The sequence below is a fragment of the Xiphophorus couchianus genome, chromosome 5, assembly GCF_001444195.1.
Source record: "Xiphophorus couchianus chromosome 5, X_couchianus-1.0, whole genome shotgun sequence".
NCBI classification, from domain to species: Eukaryota; Metazoa; Chordata; class Actinopteri; order Cyprinodontiformes; family Poeciliidae; genus Xiphophorus; species Xiphophorus couchianus.
The window spans coordinates 19,019,243-19,035,976 of record NC_040232.1 but is presented as its reverse complement, the minus strand read 5'-3'; the positions used below and the strand labels follow the sequence as shown (position 1 = coordinate 19,035,976).

General features: G+C 36.6%; 1 protein-coding gene across 1 annotated transcript; it reads left to right on the top strand.

Annotated features, from left to right (window-relative positions):
* Positions 1 to 238: 238 nt before the first annotated feature.
* Positions 239 to 7,297, top strand: LOC114144550 (prostaglandin D2 receptor 2-like). The gene is made up of 2 exons (XM_028017495.1): positions 239 to 1,975; positions 5,894 to 7,297. Exon 2 carries the CDS (start codon positions 5,901 to 5,903, stop codon positions 7,278 to 7,280), a length of 1,380 nt encoding a protein of 459 aa, XP_027873296.1. The 5' UTR covers positions 239 to 1,975; positions 5,894 to 5,900; the 3' UTR covers positions 7,281 to 7,297.
* The last annotated feature ends 9,437 nt before the right edge of the window (positions 7,298 to 16,734 follow it).

Here is a 16,734-nt window from a genome sequence, read left to right as displayed (position 1 = left end):
TACTCAGTGGCTTGTTTTTTGTATATTACTCTGACACATTAGCAAGTTTTTGGTGTGAAGTTATATATATATATCTATATACATATATATACATATATATGTATATAGATATATATATATACATATATATATATATATATATATATATATATATATATATATATATATATATATATATATATATATATATATATATCTATATACATATATATATAAATATATATACTGTATATGATGCTGCTGTTAGATCTGAATTTCCCTTTTGCAGGACAAAAAGGCTGTTTCCATTCTATTCTGTTCGATTTTGAATTTGAATACAAAATCAAACAATTTGAAAGCCAGTTATGTTTTATAAATTCCTGAGCTGTTTTTTGATGTATAGGGTGTTCAAACAGACTTTGCTGCTGTTTGTCTGATTTCACAGAATGGAAACAGGATTTAAATGGACTTTTGTTTAACTGATGAGAGTCTTTTTGTTGCCTTTAAAAGCTGTCATGGGTGGACATGCTGTTGTGCTTTGGATAATTTTTCTGCTCAATAATTCAAATCCATTTAAGACAAAGTCTCAATGTAATGGCTTGTTTTTCCTTTTCAAAAATGCCTTATACAGAGCAGAATTCAGTGCTCCAACACAGACACAGTGCTTTTTCCCATGGATGGCATTTTTTCTCAGTGTCTTGTTATGGAAGAGTAAACACTGACCTTAAATGAGGCAATTGAGGCCTACTCTTATGTTGTTCTGGGGCATTTTCATTCCGAATAAACACTGATAGACTATTTGAGTAATTAATAGTCCTGGGAAAGTTCCCCACTGCATTTTATTTGTGGATAATATGTGGATAATAATCTCGTTGCAGTTTGTTGGCGTCCCAAAGCAGTAGAAATTTGTTAATAACACATTCCCGACTGATAGATGCAAATTATTTTGTTTTATTTATTCTACATATCTGGCAGTAATTAGCCAGATATGTTGCCAGCGAACTGGAACACAACTTTCCCAAAAATATGGTTAGCTTAGCAACAATCAATTCATGATTTAACAAGGAGGGTCGATACCTTTGGACATAGCTAGTTTTGATTGCTTTATCTATTCAACGTAGCAAGTTGTTTGTCTACACTAAGGTTACATTTGTCTTATGGTAAAATGTGTTTGCGATTCTTGAACAAAAACAGAAAATAGCATGTTTGTGGAAGGTCATATACATTTTTACAGCACCATATTATAGAGCAGATACATAGACCATTAAAAACTACAAAGGGGAATTTTTGTGGTTAAACATGAAAACCATGTGACTTTTAAAGCAATTATAAAGAATTTTATTATCAAATTGAAAGGTAATGAAAGGTAAAAGGTTTCTCTACTACTATGCAAACTTTAGGAAATACTTGGATCTCTCAATTTTTGTAGGTAAACCTTCTCTATATGTACAGAAAGTTTAGTCAAAACTTTACATTGTCACAGCCATGCTTTTTTGCAGAATAATAATAAAGGAAAATGTACTTTTCCATAGCTGATCTAAGAAAAACAAACAAACAAAAATCTGCTGGAGCAGAGTATCATCACAACAAAAATACAATCGTATGGTGAGTCATGTTCACACAAGCCTTCCCTTGTTGAGAGACTCTATGATGTCAGACTGACAGTAAAACAGTGCAGATATTATATTTCAGTTTTTCCCCCTTTCATCAGTTTTCCATGTGCTTTTTGGTTTGTTTGCGTCGCTCCTCACCAGTTGCTGCCTGCATTAAAATTTCAGTGTAATTTGCATCTGTGCTGTTCAGTTTCTGTTGGGAGGAGCCAGCTGAGGTATGTGCATCTGCGTGAATCAGAGGGTGGGTGTCTCCAGCACAGGAGGGCAGCAGAAAGCAATAGAGTTGGAGAAATGAGTGTGTGTGGGGGACAAAGAGAAGAAGCACGGGAGAGGATTTAATGCCTTATGCTCCCCTCTTACAAGCGAGTATAACCAACAGCCTGGTGAGTTTTGAGCTTATAAAGATTAATTTATCTTATAGAATGAGATGCTAAGCTGTTAATTTAGTATGATAATAGTAGATTGATGTATATAATAATGTGGTATCATATGCTTCTGCTGGAATTCTCTGTTGATAAAGATTTCTATGAAATTCTGTTCATATAATACACTTTAAGCTTTTATGGTTTGGAGCACTTTTCTAACATACATTTTAGATGGATATCGCTTTTAAATTACATGAACATCATATAATCATAGTCAGTTCAGCTAATATATAAAAACCTTATCATGAGCTTGTTTAAATTGGACTGAATACTGAAATAAATCACCTTTTAATGTCTTGACACTCTTGTTAGCTGGTGAAAAATTGTTCCAGTTTTACAGTCAGTGTAGTTGTTCTATTGTGTGGAACTATGGGACTGTGAGGAATACAAAATATTTCTTTCATAAATCTAGTGAATAGTTATTTGTTATGTGTTATTGTATTATGTATTAGAAATCAAGGAAGTGAGATGTACAGTACAGACCAAACGTTTGGACACACCTTTCTAATTCAATGGGTTTTCTTTATTTTCATGACTGTTTATAAGGCAAGAAATCCCACTTATTAACCTGACAGCTATGAAGTGAAAACCATTTCAGGTGACTACCTCTTAAAGCTCATCAAGAAAATGCAGAGTGTGTGCAAAGCAGTAATCACAGCAAAAGGTTGCTACTTTGAAGAAACTAGAATATAAGGGGTATTTTCAGTTGTTTTACACTTTTTTGTTTAGTGCATATTTGCACATGTGTTATTCATAGTTTTGATGCCTTCAATGTGAATCTACAATGTCAATAGTCATGAAAATAAAGGAAACTCATTGAATTAAAAGGTGTGTCCAAACTTTTGGTCTGTACTGTATTTTATTTATACTTTTCTACTGTTAAAGACATTTAAATTCAATTAGTCACATCTGCTCTTATTGGATGTCAGACGAATGTTTGCTCAAGTCTTTTCATGTGCTGACTTGGAATAATAATTTATGTACGTCTCCTCCAGTCGGCAGGTTGTGACTAAGTGTGTGAGTTTGGTTGTGAGAGGACTATTCAAACCATGAAACACTAAATGTTTCATGTTCAAACTTTAATTTGAAACATTTGACAGAGGAGTTAATTAGTGTTATCTCGTAAATGTACAGGTATCCCAAAATTATGCATACCTGTAGCCTCTAATAAATTGGTTCACAACAGGAAATGACAGGCGCCTTTCAAATGATAACAAAACAATGCAAATGAGCATAATTTTAAAAAAGCAGCTGTTTTTATTTACATTTTATTGAAAACTTTTAAAATGCATTTATACCTTTGACAATAATCATTGTAATATCTTAACTGGCATCGCATCAATCAAACATTTTCCTGCTTAGCAGCTTTCTTCACATATATTTCCACTGGCTGTGACCTGCATGTAAAAAATGTTGCGTCACAGTTAATTCAGCAATTAAACACGAGTTTATTGTATTTTGAAGCAAGAAAACAACAAATATTCCCTATGGCGCTAGGTAAAACATGCAAATAGAACTTTAAATGCTCATTGTTGTTCTCACATATTTGTTAACAGGTAAATGTAAATTAGTAACTCAATTATAGCAGCGTATAAGTGTGCTAGAAGTCAATGCTAATGTAGGGAAAGTTGAGCCTAATCCCTGAGTGTGTAGTGGTTAAATGTTATTTATTTGTTAGTTTCAGCAAACAGGCAGCTTCATTAACAGTTACTGGTGATGAGACTTAAAAGTAGTGCTGCTTTAATTGTTTTTGTGCTAGGAGAAATGAGATAAGATGGAATAATTTGCTATTTGAGCAAACGTTATTAATTTATTTGAGTAAATATGGAGCAAGCGAAAGCAATTCAGCTCAGCTGTAACAACTGTTGATCAACAGAGACACTTATTGTTGCTCTCATATCTGTTTACAGTGGTCAACAATAGAGAAACTTGCAATACCACATTTAATCATTATTATTTATTGTGCAACTTTAGGTACAATGAGTTGGTAAAACTTGGATATAAATGTTTGTTCAGCAGCAGATAGCCATCTGACATTTTGCAAAACAAAATCGTTGAAATGTATAAAAACAACTTTATGGATTAAAAGTAAGCAAATTATTAACCAAGAGTAAATTTTCAAATGCTGTTGTTAGCCAAAGCAAGACTTTAGCTGACTCATTTCCGTTAGAGAACTGATGGTTTTGTCTTTCTTTCCCTTCCTCATTCAGTTTCTAACCATTTTTACGAACTTTTTGCTGCAAAAACGATCACTGACCACATATGTGCATCTTTAACTGTGAAGGACTTTATGTTTTAGTGATAGTTTCAAATTTTATAGTGCAGGATAAGTAGTTCAGTCAAGGCAGCACTGAGTTTGACTATAATATGTTAGCACCTCTGAGGTGTTAATCCCTTCTGTCCATGCAGTATTTCTCAATAGGAATGCGGCTAGACAACATTAACAGGCTTTAACATGCTGTAAGAAAAGCACAACCTTTTTTTTTTGTTTTGCTTCTGTAACTCTTAAGAGATGACTACCCTGGAACAGTTCAAAAAGATTTTACAACGATTACTTCGCCTGTCCTATACAATCAAAGTTAGTTTTAAATGTTTCACTAGAATTGTGTCACAAAATGGTGAGGAGCAGGCCCCAAATATAGAGAAAAGGCAGAAGGTACAGTAAGACTATTAACTTAGAAATATGAGGAATAAAAACTACTTAAAATCAAAGTGAAAACATAACAAACACAAGGTCTAGGAGACATGTAACAGTATGATATTACAAACTACGATAAAGCTAAGCTGAAGAGTTGACATAAGGGACAGGTCGTTGATTAGAAACTATGCTGCTTTGAAGAAAGGCAAGTGGCTGAACTTAACTAATATAAAATGGGTGAAAATACTTATACACAGGGAACATGGAAGCATAATATAAACACCAAAATTAAGCAAAACACACAATCAAAGTCCCAAAGATCAAGACGAATTGTAGTCCAAAGACAACTTCTTCATTTTTCAAGGCTATTACCAGCTGAAAGGGTTATTGTTTCTGTACGGATGGTAATCAGTCCCCAGAGATTGTTGATGGAAACAAGTCAGAACAGAACGTTGAAGGTGTCTGCTTTCAAGAATACTGTTGTAAAAATTTAATCTCCTGCAGTCTCTGCCAGATTGTTTATTTTAGATCTTTTAATGCTAACTTAATTTCATGCAATAACTTTTAGGGTGCAGTAGGGTTGTAATTTGTCTTTAAAAAGTATAGACTAAGTAATCTGTAAAAGTGTTTCACCCATGAAAAACAACAATAATTAGTTCACGAAACGTTTTCGCTCTTGGCTCTTTCTGATAATGTTAATCCTAAAACAAAATTAATCAGTTTTGCGATAAACTATTCATATCGCTTGAATTTTTCTCTAATTTTAATATTAATACTACATGCATTAATATATTTTACAGAGATTTTCTGTGATAGACCAACACAAAGTAGTGCATAATTGTTAAGTGGAAAGAATAATAATTTATGGTTTTCCATTTGTTTAAAATCAGAAAATTATCAAAATGAGCAGCAAACTGCCTCTAAAGTCACAGTAAATTATATCTAAACTCAGCTGTTCTTCGAAGGCCTTAGAGATTGTTTTTAGAGAATATTAGACAGCATCATGAAGACCCATGAACAAAGCAGGTCAGGGTCAACTTGTGGTGAAATTTAAGAAAAGAGTTACCAGTAGGTTATAAAATAAAATCTCATATTTTGGACTCCTCACAGAGCTCTGTTCAATCCATCATTTGAAATGAAAAGTGTATGGCTTAGCTGCAAACCTGGCACTCAACTTTCTAATTATAACATACAATGAGTTTAAGTTTTTCATAAATCTGACTTATTTCTTGTTTCAGCCGTCTGATGTTCAACATGGTGTTCACCCCCAATGTCTCTGAGGGTCCGTTATTCTGCCCACTGCTGAAGCGGATGAGAGAAGACAATTTAAACAACAACACACAGGTCAACCTGGTCGTGGTTTGCATCCATGGCATCTTCTCCTCCCTGGGAATTTTGGAAAATGCCTTGATCATTTGGGTTTTGGGATTTCGCCTCCGGCATCGAACCGTGGCCTCCATTTGGATGCTTAACCTGGCCATGTCTGACTTCCTGGCTACCCTGACTCTACCGTTCTTCACCTTCTACTTTTATTCCTCCCATAGCTGGGAGCTCGGATACCCACTCTGCATAGTACAAACTTCCATCTTTTTCTTCAACATGTTTGTTTCAGCCTTCCTACTGGCAGCCATTTCATTGGACCGTCTGCTTCTAGTTTCCAAGCCAGTGTGGAGCAAGAATCACAGGTCGGTGGCAGGAGCTTGGAAGGTGTGCGCTCTGGGCTGGCTGTGGGCAGCGTTAAATACCCTACCTTACTCCATATTTCGTTCAGTGATTGTGAAGACTGATGGGAGGAAGTTATGCTACCATAATTTTGCTTTGTATTTATCCAGTAAGGATTCATTAAAAATGGACTGTAATGTGAGGCAGGGGGCAACAGCCATCTCCAAGTTACTGTTAGCTTTCGTCTTCCCTCTAGTGGTCATTGCAGGGAGATACATCAAAATTGCCCTAAGCCTGAGAAACAGACACAGAAGGAGAAAGCAGAGTACCGGCAAACTGGCTGATATGCTGACTCTGCCTGGCTACGATGCACATTCAGGAATGGTTAAAACAAATGGCGCTAAGTCTTTGACTTCTGGTTCCTCATTTAAGTCCAAATTAAACAACCTGTCTCCCGTCATCTCCAGTCCATCATATCAGAGCCTGGTGAAACTTTCTCAAAGTTTCACCAAAATGGTGACGTCTGTGATTGCAGCATTTGTGCTGTGCTGGGCTCCTTATCACATTTTCTGCATTCTAGAAATGACAGCCCAGTACAATGAAAAAATCCTCAAATTAGTGCAAGAGGGCCTTCCAGTGTCTGCAACTTTTGCTTTTCTGAATCCAGTTTTGAACCCTGTCCTGTACGTCTTCAGCTGCCCCCACTTCTGCGTGAGAATACGACAGAGTCTGGGAGCAGTGTTTGATGGGCTTGTGGAGGAGGGTGAGGGGTTACTGATGACTCCGGCCAGGAACCTGCAAGCTTACATTAGGCGGAGGAATAGTCGAGATGTGAGCTTTGCACCGCCAGGGTCACCAAAGTCACCAAAATCTTCATCCTACCAGCCTCATGGTGCACAACTACCATTGCCTCTGCTCTCTAAAGACCTTAGAGGCAGTCAAACAGATCAAACAGCACAATAAGTGGAAAATGGGATGGTGACTAGCTAAAACATCACTATCTTCTTTGAGATCATACTTTTATCATATATATCATACTATTCTCATTGTGATACTAAGGATGAATCCAATTTTACACCTTATCTGCAAAGGATAAAAAGCTTGCTGAACATGTTTCTTTTTTTGTTTGCATGATGGCCTATGTCCTATTACAAAGTTAGCATAAAAATCCATCCATCCATCCATTGTCTGTTCACCCTTGTCCCTAATGGGGTCGGGAGGGTTGCTGGTGCCCATCTCCAGCTACGTTCCAGGCGGGAGGCGGGGTACACCCTGGACAGGTCGCCAGCCTGTCGCAGGGCAACACAAAGACATACAGGACAAACAACCATTCACACACACACACACACACACCTAGGGAGAATTTAGATAGACCAATTAACCTAACAGTCATGTTTTTGGACTGTGGGAGGAAGCCGGAGTACCCGGAGAGAACCCACGCATGCACAGGGAGAACATGCAAACTCCATGCAGAAAGACCCCGGCCGGGAATCGAACCCAGAACCTTCTTGCTGCAAGGCAACAGTACTACCAACTGCGCCACTGTGCAGCCAGCATAAAAATATCAAAAATAAAATATTTATCTAAAACAATATTGTTATTTTTTTCTCCGAAGAGTTTTTGCGGCGCTAGTGGCTCGTATTTTTCGACAGTAGGCAGGGTGAGGAGAGGGGGAAAGACATGCGGCAAAGGTCATCGGGACCGGGAGTCGAACCCGCGACATCCACGTCGAGGACTAAGGCCTCCAAACGTGGGGCGTGCTAACCCCCTGCACCACCACATCACGCCCCACAATTTTGTTATTTGTGTTTTTGGTGGACTAAGAGGGGGTTTTTTTTCATTTGATTGTAACAAAAATAATTCATGTAAATGTTGATATGATGAATGCAGATGGGGTAAAATTGCATAATTCAAGATATTAGGTTGTGGAAAAGTGCCTTAAATATGCTAAATGACAACAAGCATTAACACACAGACCACATGTTGCTTGATGGCTTGAAGGCAAATTTGTGACAATAGTCTACAAGAGGCTACACAGTCAATTTTTTAGTTATTGTTTCAAACAAATGTTTAATATTTGCTTTAAAGTCCTCTAATGACACTCATCTACTCTGATAGCCTCATCGACTGTGTTATATGTTATGAACATCCATTATCTATGCACACTTATCCCTATAAGGTCACAGGGGACCTGATGCCTATTACTAGCAGCCATTAGGCAAGAGAGAAAATGAGTACATACTGGACAGGTTGCTAGGGCAATACAGAGACACACAGGACAAACAGCCAGGCACACACCCATACCTATAGTAGTTTAACCAATTAGCTTGCATGTTTTTGGACTATGAGAGAGAAGGGAGAGAATCCAAGTACATGCAAATTCCATCTAGAAAGAGCCCAGACCAGGATTGCAATGTTGCTTACCACTGTTACTTCCTGCCACCAGAGGGCAGGATAGGACCGATGACATGAATAGCAGTGAAGTGAGAAAGTAGGATTATGCTCTTCAGGTCCTGTTTTCCAGGATCACTTCAAATCTGAGCTGCTGAACATCTGACCTGCTCTCTGAGTGATTGCATTTCATCTTACCTGATATAAATTTTGATTAACCATCTCATCACCACCGCTGCAGTTATGTGTCTTTTTCACACTCTGGTGGACACAGAGGCTTTTGCATAATGTAGGTCACAGCATGGGATTATCACAAAGGTAGTTCTAATTTAGATAGAATATTACAGAGTGAAGATTCTGAGAATAAACACAAACCGGGATTAGGCCTGGATCAGCTTCTACATTCCCATGAGCCATTCCCATCCAACAAACTGTTGTTCTCTTCCTCCTTTTTGGATTCATATTTCCTTCTATAAGTTCATATTGATATTTGTTGGACTCATAATTACAGTTTAGTGGCTTTTTTGTAAATCTGGTCAATATTAACTAAGAGAAAACTTTCACAATTTTCTTTAGTTTGAGGCTATGGTGATTTGACTCAATCTTTAGTTAGAATGTTTAGGTAACATTCACAATCCACAGGTTGTGTTAGGCAACCTTCACACTTATTGGTTCTCCTGGTGAAAATGATTTAAAATAAAAGCATATCTTAATCAATTAGAATTCAACCTTTAATTTAAATATATTTAGACAGTGGAGAAATCATTAAAAAGATGAAAACAGCAGGAACCGTGACGAACAAGCCTGGGTGAAGACTCAGGTGTATTTTGCCACCACATTGACATCACAGAGGATACTAAAATAACAACCTCCAAAGTGGCCTTAAAGCAACCATTATGTGCAATGTACTGTACATCATCACTGGTTGTTTGGGAGACATGTTGTAAAAACGTCTCCCCTTTTCTACCATCAGAAACTAAAACATAAGACCGGATCTAGAGTGAAACAAAATTGAAGAAAAATGTCTAATGCCAGCTGTTGAGTATGGGGAAAGATCTGTCATGCTGTGGGCCTGTTTTTCATCCAAAGCCCTAGGAACCTTGTTATTGAAGATTTGGTAATAAAAGGCTATTTTAAATCAAAATCTCATGAAAATCATTTGATCTTCTATATTTATCTAAAACAGATCGCCCTTAGGGGAATAAGTCCCCCTGAAAGAAATGAGCTGAAGAGAAGAGAGCATGTGATACAGCAAGAATCTTCAAGGCTGCCAACAGGTGTTGCACTAATGTGCCATTTATTATTTTCTGTTCCTCTATCACTTCGCAAAAGTGCTCAAAATAACATGTTATGATTTCTAAAGCTCCTAGTGTAAGATTCTGATACTGCTGATTTGAACTTTTTTTTTTCAGGCATTTTGCAATTTTCACCAGAAGCTCCACTAACTGAGAAGGCTGCTGTATGAACCAAGATTCAGTCCATAATTTTACATCCAGATCAATGGTCCGAGCATGTATTTGAATAAAAAAAAAATAATAATAAAAAAAGAATTTCTCAGAGAGGTCATGATTGGAGTAACACAGATGGAATAAGACGCCTAACTGCATGTTTCAGGTGGATTATGGAACAATAATTAAACAACAGAAGAAAAGTGAGAACGTCTGAATGCAGAAGATGCTTAAACTGATTCAACCAGAGAGAGAAAGAGCGATAGATTATGTAAAGTGCTGTAAAAACAGCTGGTACAGATGAGATATGAGAAAAGAAGGAAAGAGAGTTTAGGGAGGAGGAGTGTTGCTTTAAAAGGGTTTAGAGCTCGGCTGCCGTACTTATAGCTGGCAGATGCTGACAAGAGTATTAGAGCTGAGTTACGTGGTCGCTATTTATCTTAATCATCATGTATTTAAGAATATGCTCTTTCACACACACACACACACACACACATACGCGCGCACACCCCCACTAGTGCACACGCCCCCACGCCCACACACACACCCACACACACATTCAAAAGAGTGAAGTGTCATTGCTGGAAGGCATCTGTAAATTAAAATCCTGAGAGGAAGGTTATGATACATTTACATGTAAGGTGAGAGCTTCCATACCTGAATATTCACATCCCCCTCTAGGGTTTTTTCTCTGAACATAATGAAATTCTTACAGCATGAGTCAGCTCTACTGTCAAACAAATAAGGACTGTTGTACTGTTACAACAATGCTTTCCTTTCTTTAGATAATGGCTGCAAATGCATTTACTCATTGTTAATTTACCCTTATTTTATGTAATAGACTTTATGTCTGCTTGCTGTGAGGAATTGAAAACCAAAGTCAAGTTCTTTGTCTGTGCAGATAATTTAGGCCAATAAAGCTGGTTGTGATTGTGATTCAGTTTAAATCACTCCAAAGCCAAAATAGGTTTTCTTGTAAAACTGCCCTGCATTTAACACCATCCATCTTTCTGTTAACTCTGACTTACTTTCCTGCCTCTGCTAAGAAAAGCCATAACATGATGCTGCCACCACCATGTCTCACAGTTGAGACAATGTAATAAATGTGATGTGACCTGTTAGTTTCCTGTCTCAAATAACTGACTTATCTGCAGTCATGTTGCTATTTGTCCACTAACGTTCTTTACAAGACCTCTGAAACCTTAACAAATCTTCTTTATTTATCCTGAGATAAAATGGTGCACTCTACTTACTGACTGCAATTTCTGAAGAGAATTTGTTTTTGTTAGGGGTTTCAGAGTAAAACACACTGAATTTACATGGTTGTCAAACTTTTCAGAGTTTAATTTGCAGAACAAAAACAAACAAACAAAAAAAAAACATTATAAACTACTTTGTTTTGTTTGTCACAAAAATATCCCATTAAAATATATTGAAGTATATGGTTGTTGCGTGGCAAAATGTACCATCTGCAAGGTGTCTGAAAACATTGGAAAGAGACTGAAACAGCAGGTGTTTACCCAGTTCTTATTTTGGATATTGCTTTATTTATAATTTAAATATTAATTGTTGCATATTTACTGTTATTTGTTGTTATATCATTACTCAGTGATATTTTAGTGTCATTTTCAAATTTGATCAATGTTACACACTGCAGTGCATCTTGTATCTGAACAAGTCAATAGCATAACATATGCTATTGATTTGCTATAATAGGTCATCCATGAATCGTCTATCAGGGCTATTTGCTTTACACACTGAGATTTGGGCAGAAGAAATCATCTAACAGCAGAAGCTTTGCCTACACAAACTCCTACCTCCTTTGTGCTAAAAAACAAGACTATTTATCATGAAGTATTTAAAGCTGACTGACATTTCCTAATAGTTTTTCATTTTTGCAGAGTGAGAGGGACTTCTTGAGTGCACTTTTTAAAATTTGGACAGATTTATTATCCAAGTTCCTGGAGGTTGCACAGTTAAGGTCAGAGTGAAAACAGTTCAAGAAGTTCCTCAGTTGATCTGTATTGCAAATGTGTTGCATTTGTGAACTCAACATTTCTCCCAACACTTAGATCTTATTTTAAAAACTTTGAAGACAATCCGTCTCACATAGCATGTTTGCAGAAAGTTCAACTACAAAGTCAATGTCATCAAGTCATGTGACAAAACTCTTGTTTTCTGACATTTCAGAGGAACTAACATAATGTAAAGCATGCAATGATATACATGTGTGCATATGTATTAATTCAATTCATTAATACATTTGCATTAATATGCATTAATATGAAATATGTGATATCTTATACAATGTGTTTTGTAAAGAGGAGAGGTCTAATGCATCATCTGACAGTTAAGATGAAACAGCATGTCCTTAATAATGAAGTCTTGGATCTTATTACAAATTTGTAACAGCCATATATCTTCACAGCATAATTCATTCATACAGGTAAACCCAAAAATGTTCTTATCCCTGACATTAACAATCTAAAATCTGATTTTGGTAGAAATGAATAATTTAAGGTTTAAGTGTACATTACTTAAAGAATAATAACCCACAATAAACCCGGAGAGAAGTCAGACTTGTACTCACAATTTTGGTCTGTAACTGAGTTACAATTTCAGGTCCTTTTTTCCCAAGTTTCTAAAGCAGCCGCAATGTAAATTGAAAAAATTAATTGTGAAGACAGTTAAGTACAAAAGCTCCCTCTCCTTCTTGTGGTTCCTCCTTTATGAACTCTAAAAGGGGAAAGAGCAGTTTTTCATAAGTGGTTTTCTAAACTGCCATGTTTCACAACAAGCTGCTGCAAGAAAAAAATCTTGCTGTTGTGACTTGCTCAGTTTTTAAAAGTGGGTGTTTTGCTTCAAGACTTCCTGTCTCTTTGAATTAAGCACCAAAATAAGCCTCTTTCATTTCTTTCACTGTAACAGAAATTGCAAGTATAAAGATGGAGGGCAGGGGCAGTTCCAAACTTGGGGATTTCCAAATAATAAATTAATACATTCACATGTTTTCAGTTGTTAGAACTTCAGCCGTGTGACATTTCTCTTTTCAGACAATTACATCAATAAATGTTCCCACATAAATCAACACAACAGTGCTGTATCCCTTTTAAAAAACAAAACCACAGAGTCCCATTATTCTACATCTTTCCTTAAAAGAAAGCCAGTCTTCATCAGAGCAGTAGACTTTTTTTCTACCCGAGTCACCATATACTTTTGGACGCATATTCTGTAGAATGGATGTTTGGAGGTGAGCTGCCATTCTGACTATCCCAAACAGATACATTTGACAGCAGTGTGAGTCATTTGAGCCAGAAATTGAAGGATTTTAATATGATGAAATTACAAAATACTTGTACCTTAATTTGGACTTTCGCACCAATGACCAATGACTTCACTAGATGGATATTGTTCAAAATAGAATGTTAAGGCCATTTTGGTTACATATTTGGTTTAAGAAGTGACTAACTGTTGAACCCAGAGCACTTAAACTTGTTATTATGCTGCCTGACTTGACATTTGAACAACATAAAGGATTGTTGTTGATATTAATTGAACATGACAAATTTAGTAAAGTCCATCTGGAGATAGAACAAGCTATTATTATTGAGTGTAATAAGTTGAATTTACAAAGTTGACTCAAATGATTAAAGCATGCCATCAAGTTTGGCAGAGGCCTTGTAACAAGCTATTCATTTGAATCAGGTTTGTTGGAAAAGGGTTGCATCTAAAACCTGCACGACAGTGAATCTCAAGGACTACAGCAGTATAGATTCCTAGTCTCTACTCTGATATGGGCTAGAGGTTCTGTCTGTTTCCCTTCAGGGAGTCTCTTTGGTATGTGAGTTCTTTTGTAGGATGGCGGCTTGGCCGTGCGCCTGGCATACCAGGGTGTGTTTCTATGATTTCGGTAATGGTATTTTGGTTACGCATGTGGGACGATGCTTTACTAGCAATATCTTTGTCAGTGAGCCAGTGCCGCTGGTTTCGCACCACAAAGATGCATGAGAATGAGTTCCCTGATGAGTTCATGGACTGTGCTATGTCTCATGCTATGGTGCGCTCTCAGTCTGTCTGGGAAAGAAGCTACAGGTATAAACAAGAACTTCTTTTTGTGTATTGTGTATCTGCGTATTTGTCTCATAGTGAGTTGATAGCAGAACTGAAAGCTGATTCTTTTCTGAAACTGCTGTTTGGACTGGTGTGTCCTAAAAGTTTGATTACTTTCTCTAACACCCACTGTTAGTGAGAGACTTGGTGCCACACTTTGGCTTTGTTGAAGATATTGTGTTAAAGTTGTTTCGCTTTTTCTGGAAATCCTGTTCCTTGGACAGAATTTTTGTACTGTATGTTGTTGTTATTCTAATTATGTATCAGATCCTTCAAAATGAACAGGAACAAAAGGAACCATTTTCTCATTAATGCTATATAAGCTTTCTCTTTAACTCATATTTCTCATGAAATGTCCTGGAAACGAAAGATTGAGATGGGTTGTCCTTTTGATGCAAGAAGAGGGACAACTTGACATGAACTTGCTGTCAGGTTGCTGTCAGTGTCTACTGCTGTCAAGTAGATGGGTTAAACAACCAATCACAAACTACCATTCCACCATGAGAAAGAAAACATTCAAAACAGATGTCAATCTTTCCATTAGTGGGTGTTTAAGCATAGTTTCACTAACATTAGATTCTGCAGAAGACAAAGAAATGATAAAACTCCCAAAAGTTAGACTTAAGATCACTCACTAAAAGTCCATGAATTTAAAATAATTATAAGGACACAATGTCTTGTAAAGGATGTTTTCTGGGTTTTTTGAGAGGACAACAGAAAAGCACAGAATGGTTGTGCGTCTAAACAAACATTCTTCTTCAGCCAACTGAGACCAAGCACTCTGAGGTAGAACAGTAACAGTGGTCTTTTTTTGCTCCAGGTTTAGACACCTGGAGCTCTGTCACTTTGGTTTTGGAACCAGTTTGTTAATGCAAAAAGGACACTAACAGGTTATTCAATACACCAAAGCATACCTTAAAAATTAAGAAAAAAACTGAAGAAACATAATCAGCCCAGGCTATGACGCAATCAGGTCAGGCTGTTTTGGTGGATCAAAGCTTTTTGAAAGTTCTGACACTCAAAGGTTCTCCAAGACTCGCTTTGGTCCCTAGAGCAAGTCAACTCCTCGCCCTCTTAAAAAACAACTTTTAGGCAATGTGGAAGCTGTTACCAAGAGCTTTCTCTTCTCTGACATCAGAGACTTTCACAGACGTGTGATTCTGCACTGAAAAAGGAGAATAGACTTCCAACTTAAAAAAGTATTTTGTTACATGAAATCGAATTAAGGTTGTCTAACTTACTTTACATTTGTTTAACATGACAACGTGATAAACTAAATGTATTTTGTTGGATAATGTTAATGTGGTCACCTGTAACAAATTAACTCTCCTTTTTTAAGTTGGATCTCCTGTATTCTTTTTTCAGTGTGACCACAACATTTCTTCTTAAGTCAAACAAACTTTGTGACAAATATTGCTTTGCATATTTAAGGTATTTAAAACCACTACTGAACAGAAACAATTTCTCAATTTGAATTTTGACATAATGAATGTTGAAAGAGTGTGCTAAAAGAGAACTTCTGAACTATTTTAATAAATAGAGAAGAAGATGGCTAACCTTTGTCATCTTATCCTTTGTCTCAAAAGAGAGTTTGATGCATCTGCAAATGGCTTTCATATGAAGAAAAATATTCGTTTGGAGCCTGGGAGGTCACAAACACATGTTTAGTTATAAATAAATAAATTTTAAAATCCAAATGGCCAGCTGAAGAGAAAAAGTGGCCAACATGTCAGTGGAAATGAAAAGACTAAAAATCTAGGGATGCTATACATGCTTTGAGAAAATTCGTGTTTCTAAAAGCTGAAGTGTCAGTTTGGCTGGTTTGACAGCACAATAATCTGATGACAACAGCAAAGCTGCAAAGAAAAATATCAAGATATTGAAATACACAAGTTAAGCTCAACTTGACTGAAATGTTTTGGTGTGGAGTCATCTTCTGATGTTAATAAAGATTGGCCAGTGAGACAGTGATGTAGCATGAAAGGCACAGATGAAAATTAAGATGAATCAAGGATGATAAGAAGGAAGACAGTAGGAACTAATCAAAATGACAAGAGTAATTTGTGGTTAGTAATAATAATAATAATACACATGTGCATAATTTGAATTTATGAATGCCATGTTTTACTGTTGTGCCACTTAAATGTCATTGCTTAATTTTTTCTATGTAACAGCCTGATGTGAAATACATTAACACCGCCCACTGTGTCTGTTACAGCAGAGTCTACTCGAAGTTGTTAGTAATCAAAATGTCTTTGTTGTGAAAACTTTAGCAAGAATGATGTCTCCTTTTTGCATGAAACAAATGCGATGATTTTTGAAGCAAAGTTTTTTTTTACTGTTTAAACACAGGCTCTATTGACCAACATAAACATTTTCTTGTTTCCCACAAGGTTTAGCTACATAAATCTGTGAAGACAGATGTATTTCATCCATAATCTAATTAAAAGAGGATGTTTTGGTAAGTT

Coding starts and splice junctions, on each gene's coding strand:
- LOC114144550 (XM_028017495.1), top strand. CDS start 5,901: ATGTTCAACATGGTGTTCACCCCCAATGTCTCTGAGGGTCCGTTATTC.